At 38.1% G+C, this 21867-nt stretch overlaps 1 protein-coding gene across 1 annotated transcript in view; it reads right to left on the bottom strand.

The window, feature by feature from the left end:
• lrp1.L (LDL receptor related protein 1 L homeolog) overlaps nucleotides 1–21867 on the bottom strand; it is a 189981-nt gene that overhangs the window by 129696 nt on the left and 38418 nt on the right. The window contains 2 exon segments of the mRNA XM_018247455.2: nucleotides 6775–6912; nucleotides 14889–15011. Of these exon segments, the coding sequence (XP_018102944.1) occupies nucleotides 6775–6912; nucleotides 14889–15011 (261 nt within the window).

Below are 21867 nucleotides of genomic sequence, written 5' to 3'. Positions count from 1 at the left end.
CACTGGTTTCTGTGCTGCCATGTAGTAGTTATCTGTATTAATTGCTAATCAGGCTTATATTGTGACATTTCTATTCTATGTGTACTGTATATTGTGTGGGTCCCTAAGCTCAGTAAGTGACAGCAGCACAGAGCATGTGCAGTGAATCAGCAGAAAAGAAGATGGGGAGCTACTGGGGCATCTTTGGAGACACAGATCTTTACTGGTAACGGTCCATGGTTCCCTTGAACTTGTACAGAAGCCCAAATGTACACCATTTCTAGCCTACTTCTTTATTTACGCTATAGTTCTCCTTTAAGACATAAATTAGTGGTAACTGTATTCATTTAATGTTATGTGATTTGAGTGGAACCACAGGTTAGTTATGATCAGGAGTGGTTCAACGTTCAGTTGACTTTTAGTATGTTATAGAATGAATAACTTTTCAATTAGCCTTCATTTTTTATTTATTTATTTTTTATATAGTTATTGGATTATTTGCCTTCTTCTTATGACTTTTTCCAGTTTTCAAATGGGGGTCACTGAACTCATAAAAAACAAATGCTCTGCAAGGCTACAAATGTATTGTTATGGTTAGTTTTTATTATTCATCTTTCTATTCAGCCCTCTCGTATTCATATTCCAGTCTCTTATTTAAATCAATGCATGGTCGCCAAGGCAAATTGCAATTGCTAGGGTCCAAACTAGAGAGCTGCTGAATAAAACGCTATATGATAACCAATTGCAAATTGTCTCAGAATATCACGCTCTACATTATACTAAAAGTTAATTTAAAGGTGAACAACCAGCATTTCATTTGAGGTTCATATAAAAACTCAAAACAGCAGGCACAGGTAGCTTTACAACCCCTTGCGAATGTATATGCCTGTTTCTGTATGAAGATCACTATAGCATGCATTATGCCAGGCAGGAGGTAACAAGTATAGCCAGGAACTAGAACGCACGTGTGAAACACCAAGTCATAATGACTTTTTCCGTTTACAAAGTAATGCTAAAATATTTTAACAGAAATAAAAATAAATGATTAGGTATTTCGAAACACCAAACTCATTAAAACTACAGATAAGTCTCGTTTTTATATTCCCTTATGTTATGTTTTCCCAAATTTTGACAACTTTTTTTGTGGTCCCCCAATTTATACTGCATTTCATTAAATTTTTACTGTTTTCTTGAAAAGGCTCTGCAAAGCATTAACTAATGATACACGATAGGTACAAGTATGGGACCTGTTATCCAGAATGGATCCTGGTGTTTTCCGGATAACGTATATTTCCATAATTTGAAACGTCCTACCTTAAGTCTACTAGAAAATCATGTAAACATTAAATAACCCCAATAAGATGGGTTTGCCTCCAATAAGGATTCATTATATCTTAGTTTGGATCAAGTAAAAGGTACTGTTTTATAATTACAGAGGAAAAGGAAATTTGGATTATTTGGATAAAATAATGGAAGACGGCCTTTCTGTAATTCGGATCTTTCTAAATAATGGGCTTCCAGATAACGGATCCCATACCTGTATACGATAAAGGAAACCAGTACAGGTATGGAATCGGTTATCAAGGAAACCCATTATTCAGAAAGCTCTGAATAATGGGATGGTCTCCCATAAACTCTATTTTATGCAAATAATTCTAATTTTTAAAAATGATTTCCCTTTTCTCTGTAGAAACTAAGATAAACTAAGATATAAACCAAAATATAATTAATCCTTATTGGAGACAAAACCAGTCTATTGGGTTTACGTATATACTGTTGACATGATTTTCTAGGAGACATAAGCTATGAAGATCCAAATTTTGGAAAGATCCATTATCCGGGCCCCAAGCATTCTGGATAATAGGTACCATACCAGTATAAAGCTGTATCTCAAAGGTATTTCAAACATTGTCATGTACACAATAAATAGTAAAGTAAAAATGACTCCTGTGCTTATATCCTTTGAGACCTTGAAGACTAAGTTGCTTTAACACACTTCCCTTAAAATTTTAGGGGTTTTACTGTATTTTGTTCCTACAAAAAAAAAAAACAAATCTTTCAATTAAAATAAGGAAGTAAAACCAGCACTTTTATATACAAGGAAAAAAAATTGGGTTTAGAAAACATTCAGCACTATGGTATTCTTGCAATAAACAAATGCAGACTTAGCTTTGGGTTAAGGGAGGGGCAATATATGGCTAGATCCCTTTTTTTTGTTATTATTAAATAAGCTTGTTAAGCGGCGGACAATCCTAGAACATAAGACATACCTCCCAACATTTTGAAAATAAAAAGGAGGGACAAAAACGTTTTTTTTGACCACTGCCATTTTGTGTGGCTTCACCGCCTAATTACCATGTTCATTTTACAATATTTGCCTGGTTATGAAAGTTTGAACACATTTCTGTATTTTTTTTTTCAGTTATTTGCTAATGAAGGTGAATTGCCCTTTAAGCTGTGAGTCTAACTTTTCCCAAGGGACCTGTTATCTTATATTGTTACAATTACTTATTTGCTTATCTGAAATTGTTACAAAAGTTTCCAAGTGCACCTGGTGGCTGTTCTGGGCTCTCTGCCAAAAGCCATTTAAGTTAGAAACATTGTTTCTTATTCTGGCTGTTCAGTGCAAAGGAAAATGGGACTTTCCAGTAGAAATGAGGGACTGCGGGTTGAGCTGTCAAAAGAGGGACTGTCCCTCTAAAAACAGGACAGTTGGGAGGTATAATAAGACTATATTAACACTAACCAATTTGTCCATCAATTATATATATGATATATAAATATATAAGACAATTGTAGCGGCATGCACTCTGGTAAATTAAGATTTTGTTCTTTATTCAAATATAGAGGATACAAATAACAGCATCAACGTTTCGGTCCATGGTCTAGGACCATTGTCAAGAGGCATTACCATTTTGATCCACTCTCGAAAAAAAATTGTTTGTTTGCCTGGGTGCACGATCAACAAATTATCTCCATCCATCCAATAAAGATCAGCGCTCCCAGGTCTTAAAACTATGTAAAAGTTTTATTGTTGAAACAGCTTAGGACTAACTATTCGGCCTACTCCAAGGCCTTTTTCAAAGTGATAAAGGCCTTGGAGTAGGCCAAAACGTTAGTCCTAAGCTGTTTCAACAATTAAACTTTTACATAGTTTTAAGACCTGCGTGTGCTGATGGTTATTGGATGGATATATATGATCTAACAGAGATGTTTGAGGGCAATGCTTAAATGCTGCGATCAACATCTCACCAGCTGAAGAAATATTCAATAGTAATAAATCTTTCCCATGTTGAATGATCATTTTTTTCTGCTGATGACAATTAATTCAGCTACTTTATTTCAACAGTTGCTGAACAGAGGTCGATATTAACCTGACTCAATACAGTCCAAAGCCCTGTTAAACTAAATTAAATGTTTTACTTACATTATCTTAACAACAAAACTCCTGCTCTTGGCAGTTCTACTGGCCTTTGTTTCTATTCATAAATATAAAAAAAAAAAATACATTTTGGGAGAAAGATCTCACCGCTCTCCCAAACCCAGAGAACCAGAAGCACTGTCAGAGTTGGTGGTTCATCATTACAGAGCAGAAAAGCGACATGTTCCTATTACACACAAAGTCCCCATTGTGGGAGTCCCAGCATCTGAGTGCTTCTTGCACTTGTAGTGTGTCAAATCAATTTAACAGGAGAGCTCTGATGAATCCTGATGAGCGTCCATGGCCCAGAATAATTTGCAAGCCTTTCATTCCCTTTCCTCCATGCTCACTCCACCATAAGAAAGGGAAAGGCATGATCTTGTGCAGAAAGAGCAGTTGCCAATGACCCATAGCAATTAAAATGGGAATAACTGGTTGCTTCAAGGGGTGCGTAAAATTCTGAGCATGTAACAAGCCCAGAGGGTTTCAGACATTCCTTTGGTACACGCAGATTTTCCTGAAGGGCTTAGGGATTTACTTAAGATAAATGTGCAGCCTTTACCTCAATAACAGGGCTTTGGACTCCGAAAAGGGGACTTACAGTACATTAGTCCCTGGAATCAAATGTTGAAGTTACCCATCAGATGGCAATTTACTGTTTCACATATTGGCAAGGTCAAGAACAGGAGAACACACATGATTTTTGAATCTTTTAGAGAACAACGCCACATATATAAATAGTATGTATGCATGCATGCATAGTGTCTTCGTTTTTCTAAGGGCAAGGGCAAACAGAGCGTTAGCTCCACTGCTCTCAGCCTATGTATTTTTGAGAGTTGTGGATCTGCTCCATGCCCCATCTCCATTGATTTGAATAAAATCCACTTGTGTGTAGTCACATGCAGAGAAGCAGAGGTCGGCCCAAATTGCACGCAAGCGTAAGTGGTTGAAATGAATGGAGATGGGGCAAATAGCAGATCATCTTCTCTCAGCCGAAAAAAATGCAGGCTGGGAGCAGTAGAGCCAGTGCTCCTTCTGCCCTTAGCCTAAACCCATAGTTAAAATGAGAATTAAATTTATCGCTAATTTTAGGTGTGGAAATGTAATGTGGCTCTGGAATTTTGAGATCAGTCTTTCCAAATTATCCGCCCGTGCCTTGGCTTACACTACTACTTATTAATTAATTCACCTAGAAAACTGGTGTCTTTGTATCTATGTAGTAAAAATTAAGATAATGTTCCCCAAAGTAAAATTTCTGACAATGTATGTCAATAAACTGGCTCTAGAGAATTTTAATAACCCACGCCCACCCCTCCAGTGGGATTCTATGATATTCAAAGAAAACTTTACAGGCTGTTTCCCAGACACCTCCTTGTCATCCATCTTCTTTCCAGCAGCTCCTGTTTGCCAACTCTGATTGCTGTAAAACAGGCAGACCTGGTGCCAAACAAGCAGCATAATAACTTACACTAATGAAGCAGGGGCGCTGTCCAAAACCACCAAAACCACAAATAAAAATAAAGGCTGTAGAACAAAGGATGATTTATCAACCATTATTAAAGATAGCTGACAATGATCTAGAAATAATTTATACTGTCAACCCTGCCCAACCCACACAGTTACAGGGCTGATGCCTTTTAAATGACTACTGCTCTGCCAGCATACATGAAATCACATTCTGCCAGCAAACATACAGGTAACAGCAGAATATAACTGGTTGATCCATCAGCACCAGGAGCCAAAAGTCCTGTGGTTTACCTTGAAATCAGTGCAAATTGGTCATAGGTTTACGTGGCCAAATCTTTCAAAGACTGTTCATTTGGCCACCAGGATAAATGAAAGGGGCACCCAGCCATATGTGGTCAACATAATTCATGCATTAAGGGAGTTGTTCACCTCTAAATTAACTTTTATTATGATGTAGAGAGTGATATTCTGAGACAATTAGCTATTTATTCAACAGCTCTCCAGTTTGTAATTTCAGCAGGCTGGTTGCTAGGGTCCAAATTACCCTACCATGCATTGATGTGAATAAGAGACTGGAATATCAATAGGAGAGGCCTGAATAGAAAAATAAATTACAAAAAGTACCAATAACAATTGATGTGTAGCCTTACAGGGCATTTGTAAAAGTCAGAAGTAAATAATTAGAAAAAAAATTTAAAAATAGATAATGAAGACATATGAAAATCTGCTTAGAATTGTCAGCTCTATAATATACTACCACCCCTTTAAAGGCTTTTAACGAAAGAGAGTTCTCCATAAAAAAAGCATGTGAAAAGGTTACAAAAAAATTCTATGAAATCATCATCAACTACCGATGTATTCTTTCAAAAAATAGCAACATTGCCCAGTTCACTATTGAGAGAAGTAGACCCAATCAATTCTTCTAAAGAGTTCCAAGATTTTGACTTCCAAACATTGCCATGGAAAACTCACACACCTTATTACTGCTACTTAGCCAGTTTGTTTAATACTACTGCTGTGAAGCTGAACATAGAATGGGTGAAGGAGTTAGGATCTCCTACATTTTAAAATTTTAGAAGCTGCTGTATGTGCAGAGAAACCCGTTTAGATTCCTGGAATCAGGGGTGATTTTCTATCCCTTGCTGCCTGACACGGTTCCTGCGATGACTCCACCGCCCCTTCTTTGAGCAGAGCAGGTCCAGGATAGAAAGTTCCGGATTATAGGCCATTTCCCTTTGCATAATCAAATTGGGTTTATTGTATAGTATTTATTTAATGTTATTTATATTGTGAGTTGTCCCTAAGTGCAGGTAAATGACACAGAGCATGTAATGGGAATCAGCATAAAAAAAGACGGGGAGCTATTGGGGCATCTTTGGGGGCACAGATCTTTACTGCTAAAAAAAAACAAAAAAAAAAAAAAACACAGGATCACCCAGAGTTTACTAAGTGAAACCCTACTAGGCTAGATTACCATATTCCATAAATGGATGGATGCTTTACATCATAGTTGATTCATTTTGTACCAGTTTAGCCAAAATACTGACTGAATTCACATATCTTCAAATTCTCACAATTTAGGCAGGACAGCTATAATCTATAGACCTTAAAAAGAGGTTTCCATGAAGAGCAGGGTTTAAGGATTCTTTTTTTTGTTGTAATTTGGCATGGCCAGGGATGTACAGAGTATAAAATATGTTGTTTTTTTTACTTTTACCAGATACAGCTGCATTGTCCTTTATCATACAGTGAGGATCCAAAATCAAACACATTTTTTTCACAATTAAAAATATCATATAACAATAAGTACTCTCAGTGCAAGACTTCCTTATTGGCCTTGGGTTGTGTCAATGATGGAAACCTATGAAATACTTTAAATTTAAACGTGGCAAGTTTAGTTAACTTACCTCTACAGAAAGGGCCCTCATCTGAGCCATCTGAACAGTCATGATGCCCATTACAGAGCTTGCCCATAGGAATACAAATTTCTGTGCCCAAGCAATTGTGTTCATTGGGCTGGCATTTAGAAATCTTGCTTTGCGGACCTGGCGAGATTAAAAAGACAACATTTTAAAAATAAATAAATGCTTTGCCGTTATGAGATCAACATTCCAAACAATTTTATGGTGCAGCAGATATTGAGTGTGATGCATTTGTTACAGGCTTTTCCCTTCTTTGCAGCAGATAAACTGACTGACGGGATAATCAGAGGCTGCTATTCTCATGTGAATACCCCAGGCTCAGAGACTGAAGCTGCTGCATTATTATTGCTCAGAAAATCTTTTGAGTTCAGCAGTTACTTTTGAAGGCTAGTTCTGAAATCCTTCTGTGCTAGTAGCAGAAAATGAGAGCCCGTAGATAAGCGCGGTTTTGCTTTTAAAAACAGTATCCCAAACCGAAATTTCAATCGATGAAAGGTATATAAAAGTTTTGACCTTTAGACACAGGCATTAGATGTATGCTACTAATTACCCGTGATTATACAGGTACAGGATCCGTTATGCAGAAAGTTCACAATTCAAATTCTGTTAAAGATGGTTTTCTTTTTTCTCTACAATAAAACCGTGCCTTGTACGAAGAAATAATTATTACTTAGTGGAGGCAAAAAAATCCTATCGAGTTTACATAATGTTTAGGCACAAATATTTAATCCAGAAAGCCAGGTTTGGACCCAAACTGATACACAGTTAATGACTTTGAATTAAATTCTAACGGCAGAAAAAGTAACAACATCTTAGGACAAATATATATCTCTCCTATAAACAGAACAAGTGAGAAGACATAATAGCAGAAGAGAAAGGTGCTACTGGAACGGTCTACAAGGATTTCCCAGTTGCACAGCAGCAATCTGTTTAGCATAGTTTCCAGACAGCCTCCCTTGTTACATATTCATACAGTATGCCCCCCTCTCTCTTCTTTCTCCAGATTCAGTATCCAAACACATGATATGGAATGCTTGGAGGCCCACATACAGTGTCCTTGGATCCCCTCCGGTGTAAAGCTTCCATAAGTCAGATCTGAATTGACAAGAACCTTTCCTAGCAGGGTTGTTAAAAGTTCACCCTCAGATTCAGGACCACTGTCCACCAATGTCATAAACCGTTTTTCATCCACCGAATGGAAGCCAACCACTTCCCAAAAGTCATGAAAATAAGGATAAAATTACCTACCTTAGAATAACAAATAAAAGTCAATATATACAAAGAATTTCACAGGATGCATGGGCAGAATACTAGTGCAAGTCAAATTAGATATGGCTTGTAAAAAGGGTATTTAGGGGCCCTCTAATTTCTAAATTAAAATGATATATACATCTCACCCTGAGCCTTACATATTGTAATAACACTGTCATGATTTTAAATATATATTGCCAATAAACATGGATTCCTAAATTAATGGCTGAATGTAATAGAGAAGAAAGAATTTCACTGGCACACAAAGTCAGGTGCAAGCAGGGATATACCCTTGCATTTAATTAGCAGAAAGGTGCACCTTTCTGCTAATAAAACGCAAGGGTATATCCCTGCTTGCACCTGCCTTTGAGTGCCAGTGAAATTCTTTCTTCTAAGTAATATTGGGAGGGTGCCGATCCCTCCTTCACCGTGCACCAGGCGGCTAGGATTGAAGGCCAGGGTGTGCGAGCAGTGCCTTCTTTCCAGTTGAATGTCATGTAGAACAGGTATGGTTCCAGAATGCTCGGGACCTGGGGTTTTTCAGATAATCGATCTTTCCGTAGTTTGGATCTTCATACCTTAAGTCTACTAGAAAATCACGCAAACATTAAATAGAGCCAATAGGCTGGTTTTGCTTCCAATAAGGGTTAATTATATCTTAGTTTGGATCAAGTACAAGGTGCCATTTTATTATTACAGGTATGGGATCCGTTATCCAGAAAGCTGCAATAGACTTCATTATAATGGAAAACGTCAGATTTTTAAAAATGATTTCCTTTTTCTCTGTAATAATAAAACAGTACATTGTACTTGATCCAAACTACGATATATTTATATATCAGCCTACTCGGTTTATTTAATGTTTACATGATTTTCTAGTACACTTAAGGTATCAAGATCCAAATTACGGAAAGATCCGTTATCCGGAAAAGCCCAGGTCCCGAGCATTCTGGATAATAGGTCCCATACCTGTACAGAGAAAATTATTTTTAAAAATTTAGAAAAAATAACTTGAAGGTTGAAGGTTTCAGGATAAAAGGTATCCGGATAACGGATCCCATACCTGTCTACATGTACTACCCCTGTACCCCCACTCCACCCAACACAATGTCAATTCTGACAAGGAGTGAGACCTATGTATTAACAGGCTTGTAGCCAACTCTCTCAAACAATATAAACTGTTTTAAGTAGACAGTTTCCCTTTATTACATATGTTGAAGAATTATGGGTTTCCCCACATCTAGTAACCCATAGCAACCAATTAGATTTTGCTTTCAAACAGCTGACACGTAAATGCTACCTGCTGACTGGTTGCTATTGGTTACTAGACAAGTAGCAAATGTAACACCATTTATTATATACCCCCATGGTGTCTATAAGCAATATAAGTACCATTAAAAACAGCATTAGTTTTAATTAACGATTCTGAATAAATATTGTTGTGTGGCTTTATTATATCAGCATTCTAGTTTCCATTAACTGTGAAATCACAGCTTTATCCATTTCCATTTTTAGCAGGAAGAGGGACTGGTTAATGAATTATTGGAACAGAGAAAATGTCCCAGGAATTATATAATGGACATTAGATGCATTTGCAGGCAGGAGTCAAGATTTGTGACATAGAAATCAAATATTTACCAGGCCATGTTCCTTAAATGGGATCTAAAAGCAAACCATGAATTGATATAAGCTTTTATATCTTTGAGCAATTTTGTAATTTACATTAATGTTCTCATTTTAACAGATATTTTGCAGTTCTAACAATAGGCTTTTGGCACCAGCAACCTTAGGGTAAGCGTAACTAAAGGAATTCAGTAAGTGCATAGTTAGGGTGGCTGACACATGAACAGCTGTTTAGTTGAAACTGCCTTGCAGTATATAGCGGTCTAAGGGCTCTTACAGACAAGCGTTTTTACCTGCGCTCCCCTGCGTTGCGCTTTCTTGCGTTCAGTCGCAGGGGAACGCAGAAGAAGATACACTGAATTATTGTCAATGGGGCTGTACTCACAAAAACGCATGCAAGCGACGAAAGCAGGTAAAGTGCAACATGCTGCGTCCCAACATGCGGTTGGCGCTTACATGCGTCTGTGCATCCCCTGCGGCTGAACAGAAGAAAGCGCAACGCAGGGGAGCGCACAAACAAACGCCCGTGTGTTCGAGCATAGACTGTGCATAGTTAGGGTGGCTGACACATGAACAGCTGTTTAGCTGAAGCTGCCTTGCAGTATATAGTGGTCTAAGGGCTCTTACAGACGAGCGGTTTTACCTGCGCGCCCCTGCGTTGCGCTTTCTTCCGTTCAGCCGCAGGGGAGCGAAGAAGTAGACGCACTGAATTACTGTCAATGGCGCTGTACTCACACATACACATGCAAGCGTCAAACGCAGGTAAAATGCAACATGCTGCGTCCCACCTGCGTTTGGCGCTTACATGCGTCTGTGCGAGTACAGCCCCATTGACAATAATTTAGTGTGTCTACTCCTGTGCTCCCCTGTGGCTGAACAGAAGAAATCGCAACGCAGGAGAGCGCACAAACAAACGCCCATGTTTAAGAGCCCTAAAACGCTAATGGCTCAGAGACCATTAAAACCAGAAAACTTTGGTAAGCTGCAAAAATGCTTAGAGAGGTACTCTGAGTAAGTTTAGCCTTTATGCCTGGCAACAACCTCTTATATCTGAAAAAGTTGTTTGTTCTGTACAAGAGGTTTTGAATTAAAACCTTTTTTGTGGAGAAAAGGATAAACTACAAGATGGATATATTTATAGAGATGGCAGTTCCCCTGGGAGGTATTCAAAATGTTATTCTGGAGTGAGGAAGGAATTTCTATTGGTCTGATGGGGACTTGGGGAGTCCATTGTTTGAGCTCCTGAGTTGTAGGTAATGGCATTATAGGTCAATTTCAGCTCTTTAGCTTTTCATCCTTGTGAAGTTTGGATTTTTTTTTTTTTTTTTTAGCTTTTTGTTCTACAGTTTTTTTTATAATCCAATTATATTCAAGAAAACAGGCTGTGGTCTGGAGGAGACAGACTGGAAGATCACAAAAAAAAAGGGGTCTGGGCAGAAAGATAAGCAAATAAAAAACAAATAAAAATATAGCTTATGAATTAGTTTTTCTAGTTTCTTGCACATGAATTTTTGAAGATAAAATACTATTCTAATACCATCGCAGAGCTTAAAATGATACAATTGCAAAGTTAATCTGAACATACGCCTTATCTGAAATCACAGTTATTAAATGCCCTGAGCACATTACTGTTCTTGTGCTTTATTTCTTACTTTTTCTAAATCCCTTCTTTTCCCATGATCCAATGGTCCAATAGGATCAGCGCAGCTCCCATTGACTTCTATAGGACCTTGACAAGTTTTACCTGGCAATGTTTTGTACAGGTATGAGACCTGTTATCCAGAAAATACCAGGTCCCGAGCATTTTGGACAACAGATCTTGGTCCAATAGGATCAGTGCAGCTCCCATTGACTTCTATAGGACCTCAACAACTTTAACTTGGCAAAGTTTTGTACTGGTATGAGACCTGTTATCCAGAATGCTCGGGACCTGGGATTTTCTGGATAACATATCTTTCTGTAATTTGAATCTTCACACCGTAAGTCTACTAGAAAATCATTTTAACATTAAATAGACTCAATAGGCTGGTTTTGCTTCCAATAAGGATTACTTATATCTTAGTTTGGATCAAGTACACGCTACTGTTTTATTATTATGGATAAAAAGGAAGTAATTTTTAAAATGTTGAATTATTTGGATAAATTGGAGTCTATGGGAAAAGGCCATCCCATAATTCAGATAATGGGTTTGCGGATAATGGATCTCATACCTGTATTTTGTGGTCATGGCTATAACTATGTTTTTTACTGAACTGTGGTTAATATAACAGAGAACCTCTGCTGGATTTTGATGGTAGATGTATCCAGAATGCACAAGACATGGAGTTTTTTGGATTTCTATACCAAAGGTCGACTAAAAAAATTATTTAAACATGAATTAAACCCGATAGGATTAATTTGCCTGCAATAAGGATTCATTTTATCTTAGCTGGGATCAAGTACAAGGTACTGTTTTGTTACTACAGAAAAAAAGGAAATATTTTCTAAAAATCTTAATTATTAGATTCAATCGGAGTCTATGGGAGATGGCTTTCCCATAATTCAGAGGTTTCTGGATAACAGGTTCCCTGATAAACCCATCCTATACCTGTATGTCTCTCTTCAGGGGCAATTGGCAAACTAAATCTGTTCATACAAGCAGCAATAAAACCCCTTTTTGGTATGTCTGTATATTAAGGTGACTATCCCCTCAAACTCTGTTCCATGGATATGGACTATCCCTTATATCTTTGTTCCATGGATACTGGCAGGGTGCAGTGCAATTGTGTCAAGCATATTGTCAACTTGCAACTGTAATGATGGTGGAATTCTGAGGAAACAGTGTATTGTGAAAAAAACATGGAGATTGCATATCACTTTCTTCACTGCACCAGCGAATGAACCCTAAAGAGTGACCCACTTTGTCTTTAATGTCTAGAAGATGATTTATGAGATAATGACTACTTTTTTATTGCTCTGTTCATTCGTGGTAAAACCGTCAAGAGATTAAATTATTTCAACATATATATCAACATGGTAGGTGAAGCGGTGGTGTAAACCTATAGAATTGCAAAATGCTCTGCCAACTCTATGTACCCACAGGTTGGTCAGAGGCCACTCTGAAAAATTATCCACTGCAGAAAGTTTAAACTTTGTTCAACATAACAGGTCATACCATCAGTTACATTTTTTTTTTTCATTTCTTAGCTCATCCTGAAAACATAACAGGGTCTTTAGATTTTAGAAATGGGTATGCAACAACAACAATTCACGGATATTGAGGGCTTCTGAAACTGGTACCTAGGAGCTGGATATGTGCTCTGTTTAACATGATTTAACAGCCTTCCCTTTCCAAATTGACTTGACATTCTCAAATCATCAGTCTTTATATATCAGCAAGGAATGGAGTGTTTGGCTAAAAAGTATATACTACAAAAATGAATAACACTGTAAGATATCTACAAGTCTTGTTCATGGCTCAAGAGTCATGTCTCACACCTTCGCTGATGGCCAACTAATGGCTCTTCTACTGCTGTAACCTTAGATATGTGTCTAGCTAGTTATGTGTCCAGTCAGACACTTTTCAGATAGGAAAGGAGAAAATCTGAAAGGTTATACATAATGTCTGATTGATTTATTATAATATTTTGGTACACTGGACCTAAACATGATGGTACTGCATCGCTCTGGCTGCCTATTATGGGATCATTCTGTTTCAGTCAGCATGAAGTGAATTCAAATTAGTGATTAGAACTCACTGTAACTTCTTATTCAATCACTTCTGATTGTCCTTGGGCTTAATTTAGTGGTTATGGAATTTAATCACACCGAGTACGAACCAGTCAGCAAGGAGAACAAATCAAAACATTTATATGTAAAGCTTCCAGAAAGAGGACAGGACGATAATGTTATTTGGGCTGCACAAAAAAGAAACCCAGCACACACACTCTATTGTTTAAATCAGAATGCCTTCAAATCGGATCATAAATGTAAAAGCCATGGTGAAATTTTATTTGTAAGCAAGTAAACTGTATTAAAAATTCATGTCCCTGTAGGACATCTCCAGATGTAGCTCTCAAATGTCAGATCTGAGATGCATTCAAGACTTACATAAAGTAGAAAAAGATAAAGAAACAAACCGCTGTAAGGGACGCAAACCCACCAAAGTTCCCTAATGACTACAACATTTCTATTCTCCTCCTACTCTTATCTGTAGATTTAGCAATACAGGATGCCAGGGGAAAGAAAGAAAGGAAATTAAATTGTTGCTCTTAGTAATATGATGTATACTGTAGACTACTGCAGTCTGTTACAACTAAGTGAAAGCATTTAGATATGATCGTTAATCCAGGACCTAAGATTTGTTGCCCATTGGCCTGCTGAGGCTGTGCTTGTATCATGGAGAGGCTGCTTCCCTAAGGATTAGCTTGTAAAAGGTTTCACAAAAATTCAGCTTTTGTATTTTTTCCATTTTTACTTTCTGTGGACAATACCATGTTTGTTTGTTTGCTTACACAAGCACACAGTGACACTTTAAGGTTTGAGCCAATCAATGAGAGCTGCATGGCCCATAATCAAGACGTGGTAATATTCTGGCAAATGCATGATCCCTGCAAGAAGTAAAGGCGACCAGTTTTACAACTTTTCTCAATAAATCGTGTATTTTGTTCAAACTTTCAAAAGGAGGCTGAGTGAAGGTTAACTGTACTTATCTATACTGGAGCCCAAAGACTTTTTGTGAGAATGCTACAGAAACACAAAGTGCAAGTAAAAAAAGAAGATCATTTGCAGCTTTCTCCAACCAACAATTTAACTCCCACCCATGTAATAAGCCGACAATTTGCTGATAATGTAGTGACTATTTCTGGAAAAAAATAAGATTCTTTTTGATTGCATACTTGGCTAGAAAATCTCTAGGGAAGGCCAATGCTGAGTTTATCAGTACAGAAGCATTTTAGTGCAGCAAGGAATCCCAAGGCCGCTCTTATAATAGCATTAAGCATTCTGATCCAATACTGTATTCAATAAGTATTGATTTTTCTCTCTGACAGTGAAAGCAATCAGTTGCAAATAAATAGGTTGGCTTTTGGTACAGACAACACTTTCGGGTACGGTTCCCTCCAACATTGTTCTGCGATAAACTAACACAGGTAACCAGTTGTTGGCTGGGAATGCTGGCACAGAAAAGGCCAAACAAGACAGCCGTCAAGCAAGCATATTTTTATGAAATTTATCAAATGACTTACAAATCTCAGGTGATTCGTCAGAGCCATCAGGGCAATCCTTCTCACCATCGCACCTCCAGCCTTTCGATATACATGTCATCTGATCCTTACAGGCAAACTGTTTGGGGCTACAGGTTTTAGGAGCTGAAAGACAAAAAGAAAAACCATATCATTAAAAAAACATTCAAGCAAAATAAAAAAAAAAATCCAACAATAAGAAAACAGATCCCAGGTACAAACAGTAGTTTTAAGTGGAGATACAGCCCAGTGATGTGCAATAATGTAAGGTGGTAGCAGTACCATTACTTGTTACTACAAAGTCTCTCGTCAGTCATGGTTCTCTAAGATTTTCAGCAAGCCCTCAAATTGCTCACGACCACCAAAAATTGCAGTGCTATAGTAAATGCAAATACATACAACTGTGGGCTCAACCACCAAAGGAACAACTTTCTCTATGTATGAATGATATCATTAGTCTGTATTAGTCTACCTACTATCAGTTTTATTTAAAAATTCTTGGCCATGCCCCGCACCAGCCCATCCACAATACACCAAGGACTGCCCAAGCATAACCTGATGCACAGTAGAATCATTGATAAATGTAAATCATACTCTAAACAAGATAATAGTCCACTTTAAGGATAAACATTCTTTCTTCATTTGCATTCTTTCCTCTCTAACTCAAACGTGTCTGAGCAGTCATGGCAATGGGGGATGATTTTCACTAAGGCTAGGGAAGGCTAAGCCTTCCCAAACCTGGCTGATAAGAAAGATTCAAGAGGATAAAAAAAGAGAAACTTTACATTGCGCCCCCCCCCCCCAAGATGTACAGTAAGTTCCGGTACAGCCTCAAGAAGACTGGTTAGGCTGAAATGTGAAGCTTACTGCAGCCCAGCCACTCCCCTATTGGCAGGAGTGGGATTTGCACTTTAAGGGAGAAAAAGCTGAAGTTTAGCCTGTATGCTGCTGTGATTAAAGGAACAGTAACACCAAAAATGTGTGTTAAAGTAATGAAAATATCATGTAGTGTTGCCCTGCACTTGTAAAATTGTCGTGTTTGCTTTAGAAAAACTACTATAGTTCATATAAACAAGCTGCTGAGTAGCAATGGCGGGAATTGAAAAACGGCTATATGGCACAGGTTAAATAGTGGATAACAGATAACACCATTATGTTCTACAAAGCTTATCTGCTATCTGCTGTGTAACGTGAGCCTTTTCTCTTTTGAATGGCTGCCCCCATTGCTACACAGCAGCTTATTTATATAAACAATAGTAATGTTTCTGAAGCAAACACAACAGTTTTACTAGTGCAGGGCAACACTGCAATATATTTTTATCACTTTAAAAAATTTCATTTTTTGAAGTTAGTGGTCCTTTAACTGTTCCTGGATTAAAGGGCACCTGTTGGGTAAAATGTTATCCCCAACCAAAGGTGCAAGGCTAATAAAGCCTGCATTCCGGTTGGGGATAATTTACAAAAATGCCCCGACCAGCGTTACGCTACCCTGCGAGAAGCCATATCCGGTCACATGTCGCATGTGTATAATGAAAATGTGCCACAAATTGTTCATTATGCGCATGACGTCACATGCACGTTATGTGCATGCGAATGACAACATGATTGCCTGCACTGGGAGCTCCCTCCAGGTGCGGGTAGCGTATCGCTGGCCTGTGGCATTTGTTTTTTTTTTTTTTAAATACAGTTATCTCCAACCGGAATGCTGGCTCTATTAGCCCGCACCTTTGGTTGGGGATAACATTCTTATCCAACAGGTGCCCTTTAAGTGTATCAGGGCCAGCACCCTTCCTTTAATTCCCTTCTGACCCTTTCCCCACCAGCCTGGAAACAGTAAAAAGATAGTAGAGCATGCATATCTAGTTAGGAGAGCATGAATTCACAGCACAGAAATATGGAGAGGGGGGACCAAAATGCAAGGTTACTAGTAAAAAACACAATAGGGACATATGAAGTGATAGAAGAGAAGATGGAATGGGTAAATGAGAAGAAACAAGAGAAAACGGGGTAAAAAAAATAGAATGTATTGGTGATGGCTATTGAGGACTGAATCTGTCCCGTTTCGATTCACCCAAAAATTTGCATAACGCATTGAAATCATTAGGCATTTTTTCTTATGGTGACTTTTTTGTCCAAATGCATTAAAGTCAATGGACATTTTTTCTTGGCAAATTTTGGTTGAAGTTTTGTGAGAAAAGCGCACATGTCAAAATTTGGAATTTTGCCGCAAATCCACGGCTGGCGAATAGTGATGGGTGAATAAATTCGGCGGGCACTAAATTGCGGCAAATTTCCGCGTTTCTCTCGAAAATTCGCACCCGAAAAATCGCCCGCGTGTCAACACTATTCGGACGCCCATTGACTTTAACGTCAGCGTCAAAATTGACGCGAGCAACTTTTTCATCAAGTTCCAATTTTCAAATTTTTTTCGCTAAAATTTCCGATTTTCATGATTTTTTCATGAAACTTTTTACAATTTTCACTTTTTTGTGAAACTTTGCATTTTCACATTTTTTTCTTTAATTTTTCACCGTTTTGCGAATTTCGTGTGAAATTCGCAAATTTTCCGGCGAAACAGGAGAAATGCGCCCATCGCTACTGTCGAATAAATCAGCAGTATAAAACGAGAAAGACAAATTAAAAATGAGCCATACAGTAGTGGCACCTGCCGATGAGAAGCTTCAATAAGAGAACAAAAGGATAAATAGGAGGGTGCATGGAACAGGAGGAAAAAACTGTGAATTGTGCTTTCTTTTATTACATGCCCTGTGTTTACAGGACATAAGCAAAGAGGTAAAATCAAAGCATGCTGGCAAGGAATGGGTTAAGTAGTCTTCCCAAGCACAAAAATCCCCCTCCTCCCATGGTCGTGACATGAGAATAAAGAAAAGTTATCTATGGCAGATGTAAGCATGAGCTGGATTATTTTTCATCCTTGTCTGGAAAGAGGCAGACAAATATCCTGCAACTGCTTCCAGTAATGAGACTGTCAAAACATGAACTAAAAGGTAAATTATTATTTAAAATGTTTTTTGGTTTAAGAAAGTTAAAGGGATTAAGTCGTGATTGTTATGTTGTAGCTATCACTAAATTTTATTGTGTGCATTTCAAGTAAGTAATTCTACCATTTAAAAATGCATTCTTGAATTCATGTGTATTTTTTATTGTAGCCAGCCAGGTCATTGTGCCTGATCCAGTGCTTTCAGAAAGAGCCAGAACTTCACAATGGAACTGCTTTCAGATCAGCTATTGTTTCTCCTACTCAATGTATTTTGTTACCCTCCTATTGTTCTGTTGGAAGGCTGCTGGGGGGGGGAGGGTGATATCACTCCAACTTGCAGCACAGCCAGGGTGACTAAAGTTTATCAGAGCACAATTCACATTCTGAGGACACTGGGAAACCAACAACATGTCTTGCTCCATGTCAGAGTTCAAAATTAAGTATTAAAAAAATATGTTAGCTCTTTTGAAAAATAATTTCAGTGCTAAAGTCTGCTGGAGCAGCACCATTAACGTGAAACATAGTTTCCCTTTAAAATCAGAGAGCTCTGCTTGGTTTTCTTATACAAGAGTAAAGAACACCTTTGTTCTAACTGTGGGACATTGGTGGATACTATGGGGGCACATTTATTAAGCTCGAGTGAAGGATTCGAAGTAAAAAAGCTTAGAATTTCTACGTTTTTTTTGGGTACTTCGACCATCGAATAGGCTACTTTGACCTTCGACTATGACTTTGATTCGAATGATTCGAACTAAAAATCGTTTGACTATTCGACCATTTGATAGTCGAAGTACTGTCTCTTTAAAAAAAAACATACACTACCTACTTCGCCACTTTAAACCTACCGAGCTTCAATGTTAGCCTATGGGGACCTTCACCATAAGATTTCTAAGCTTTTTTTGATCAAAGTAAAATCCTTCGATTGATGGATTGAAATCCTTCGATTCGAAGGATTTAATAGTTTGATCTAACAATTTTTCCTACGATCATTCGATCGAAGTATTTGCGGTAAAGGATTTTACTTCGAGGGTCGAATATCGAGGGTTAATTAACCCTCGATATTCGACCCTTAGTAAATGTGCCCCTGAGTGTGCTCAGTGCAGTTTCAGGGGAAAAACACAACTATATCTATAAGTTCCCCATCCACTCCCAAAACGTGTCACTTCTGGACCCATTTTTGTTTTTTTAAAAGATTTTTAAGTTTACAGACCTATTGGTGCACATCACCCATGCTATCGTCACCTGCAAATGGCAAGAAAGGCCTTTTTTACAAAATGCATTGCTATGCATGCTAAGCAATTGTTATCAGGATATGTCACATTAACAATAGAGTATATAGTGTGCCACAAAGATTCTTCAACTTCCCAGTTCAACAGACAATGTAGGGCAAGCAGCATGACCAGAAAATCCCAGTAGATTTGAATATTTTGCCTTTAAAACCCTATATATTCGGCATATCTGTACAATGACTGGTTAGTAGGACCAGACTGATCAATTAATCTAGAAAATAAAATACCATGAGAACTTTATTGAAGACAAGTTAATCAATAAAGATGAAAAAAAGAAGCTTTGCTAGAAACCCAAATGACCCTCCACCCACCACTGCTGTTTAACTTTAATGCAAATATTTATTCAGCAAAATGAGTTTGTTCTATATTGACTCGCCCTTTGTGCTTTGCCCTACAGAACCAGCGCTAGCAAAGAGTACAAAAACAACAAAAGTTGGACATCTGCATTTCTGAGCTACAACACTGAAGCTCTAGGGCCCACGATCGGATCAGCCTGATATTGCCAACTTCAGGTGGGCATATCGGGGCAAAATCTGCTTCTTTGGCACCTTCTCCAAACTGGTGGATCTGCTCCTTCAGTCTCAACCTAGTACGAGGGGTGGATGAGATGGGACCATGGAGCTTAAGGCTTATTAGATAGCAAGCATGAAACCCTAATGAGATCAGCATCCTTAGAGAAGTCAAGCAACATGAACCCAGTGAACCGAGTAAAGGAAGTAGTTAGCAGTTTCTATCATAGTACATTTATAGGAGGAAAGTTTCGAAAGAGCAGCACCAGGTTCCCAGAGGGTAGTGTAGAGTTTGTTCTTTCCAGTATTAATAGAACATTTCCCCATTTTAGAAGGAAAATGGATGTAAGGAGGCACGAAATAAACTCAAACATTTCACCAACCAAATTATTCAGATACACATTTATGTATTTTGCATTCGGCTCGTCCCTGAAAATGAGAATGTGTTTGCTTGCACAAGAGGGTGCTCCAAAAAGCAGCACATCTGTGACAGTTTCGCTGCAAAAGAAAAGAAGGCCTCCCACCTCCCTTCTCACTTAATATTCTCCCTGTTTGCTGGCAAGAGCCCTGGAAGAGACGTGACCAAAATGATAGGCCTTTGTTTAACATTTTGCTCACACACTCCAAACTGCAAGCGTGTATATGATGCTCAGGAAGAATGAACCTCGAACAAAACTGAATGGACTGAAAAGCCTCCTGGTTTCAAGAGAACCAAGGAATGTACAATATCAGGAAAGGAGGAAACAGCACAGGGAAATTTGCTAAAGCTTACTCACAGAATGTTCCCATAATTCTAAATATTTTCCTTTCCATCTCTACATCATGTTTAGCTTTTGCTTTACATCTTCTGCTGGTCTTGTTTTAATCAATATAAACCACGGGACAAGATATAGGATAACATGCACTAAAATAATGATAAAAATAAAATTATGATGATACACTGGAGTCAGGCGTCTTCTGCAGAGAGATTCCTTTAAATTTGGCATATGCATAAATTTTTGTGGAAAAATGTGTTATTTACAAAATAGCAGGGGCTTAAGATGATGTGACTAGGGAGGGGAAGAATGGACAATAAAAAATTTAAGGGCAGCCAAAATGATCTTTTTCAACCCAAAATTAAGTGAGCATGAAGAGGAAGTCTAGTTTAATCTGAGACACTAGGGTGTATTATTTGGGGTTGTACTGTAAGCTCCACTGGTTAAGGGACTGTTGTGAGTAATATATAACCCATGCCATATGGCTGTGCTATAAAATAAAAGACAATTGTGATTTCATTATAGTGATATTATGGAGCATAACTCTGATGCTGAGAGGGTCCGATAAAGAAAAAATGGAAGTTGGGACATGTTTTTAACAGAGAGAATTGTTATTTAATGACACAAATATAAAACACTAAACACTGATTTAACACACTGAACTCATTTAATAGATGTAAATAGCTACATTCTTCTACATTCTGAAATCAGCATCTATGGAAGCATAAAAGCAGAATGCCCATTTTTATCTCATTGGCAATAAGTAATTTTCAATCCAAGAAACAGAGCAGGTCTATTACTTCTAACTGGGTAAATCAAATAGCAGAAAAAGGTAATGTCTACCCTTTGTAAGAGACATTTCAACGACTATTCACGTTTTCCTGAAAATATGACGAAGTATAACCAATCAAGTATGTGCCCTCCGGAATATGTAGCCAGGCACTGTCCTTAGCAATGCCAAGTCTGCAATCAAGCTCCCTGCATGAGGTTCCTATTTTTCTAATCTGACCAGCATCCCTCCTGCTGTTATTGAACTTCAGCTTTCAGTGTGGCAGAAGCCTTGGAGTTGCAATGCAGCGATATCGGGGCATAGGGTATTGAGATTAAATGACTTAATACATTATAGCAGAGAAAATAAAGATGCCAGGCACACAAGGGATTCGGTGGCCGCTGCCCCTACCCGTGTCAGCTCTGATCTGTAAATACCAAGTACAATAGCAACACACAACTGGTTTGATAGAAATGTAACATTCCCACTCAATGCAAGCATTCCAAGAAACCACTAGTCATGTAAATCAGCCCTTAATTTGTCCATAGATTTCTTCATCTGGCTGCCTGATGGTGGTTAATGAAAAAGGCCCATTTCTTTATAAAAAAAAGAGTGATTGCAATGGACACAAATTCCACAGCCCATTGACACATTCTATC

This window comes from Xenopus laevis, chromosome 2L, assembly GCF_017654675.1.
Source record: "Xenopus laevis strain J_2021 chromosome 2L, Xenopus_laevis_v10.1, whole genome shotgun sequence".
Taxonomy (NCBI): Eukaryota; Metazoa; Chordata; class Amphibia; order Anura; family Pipidae; genus Xenopus; species Xenopus laevis.
Note: the sequence above shows the minus strand (reverse complement) of the source record. Positions and strands in the feature narration are given on the sequence as shown.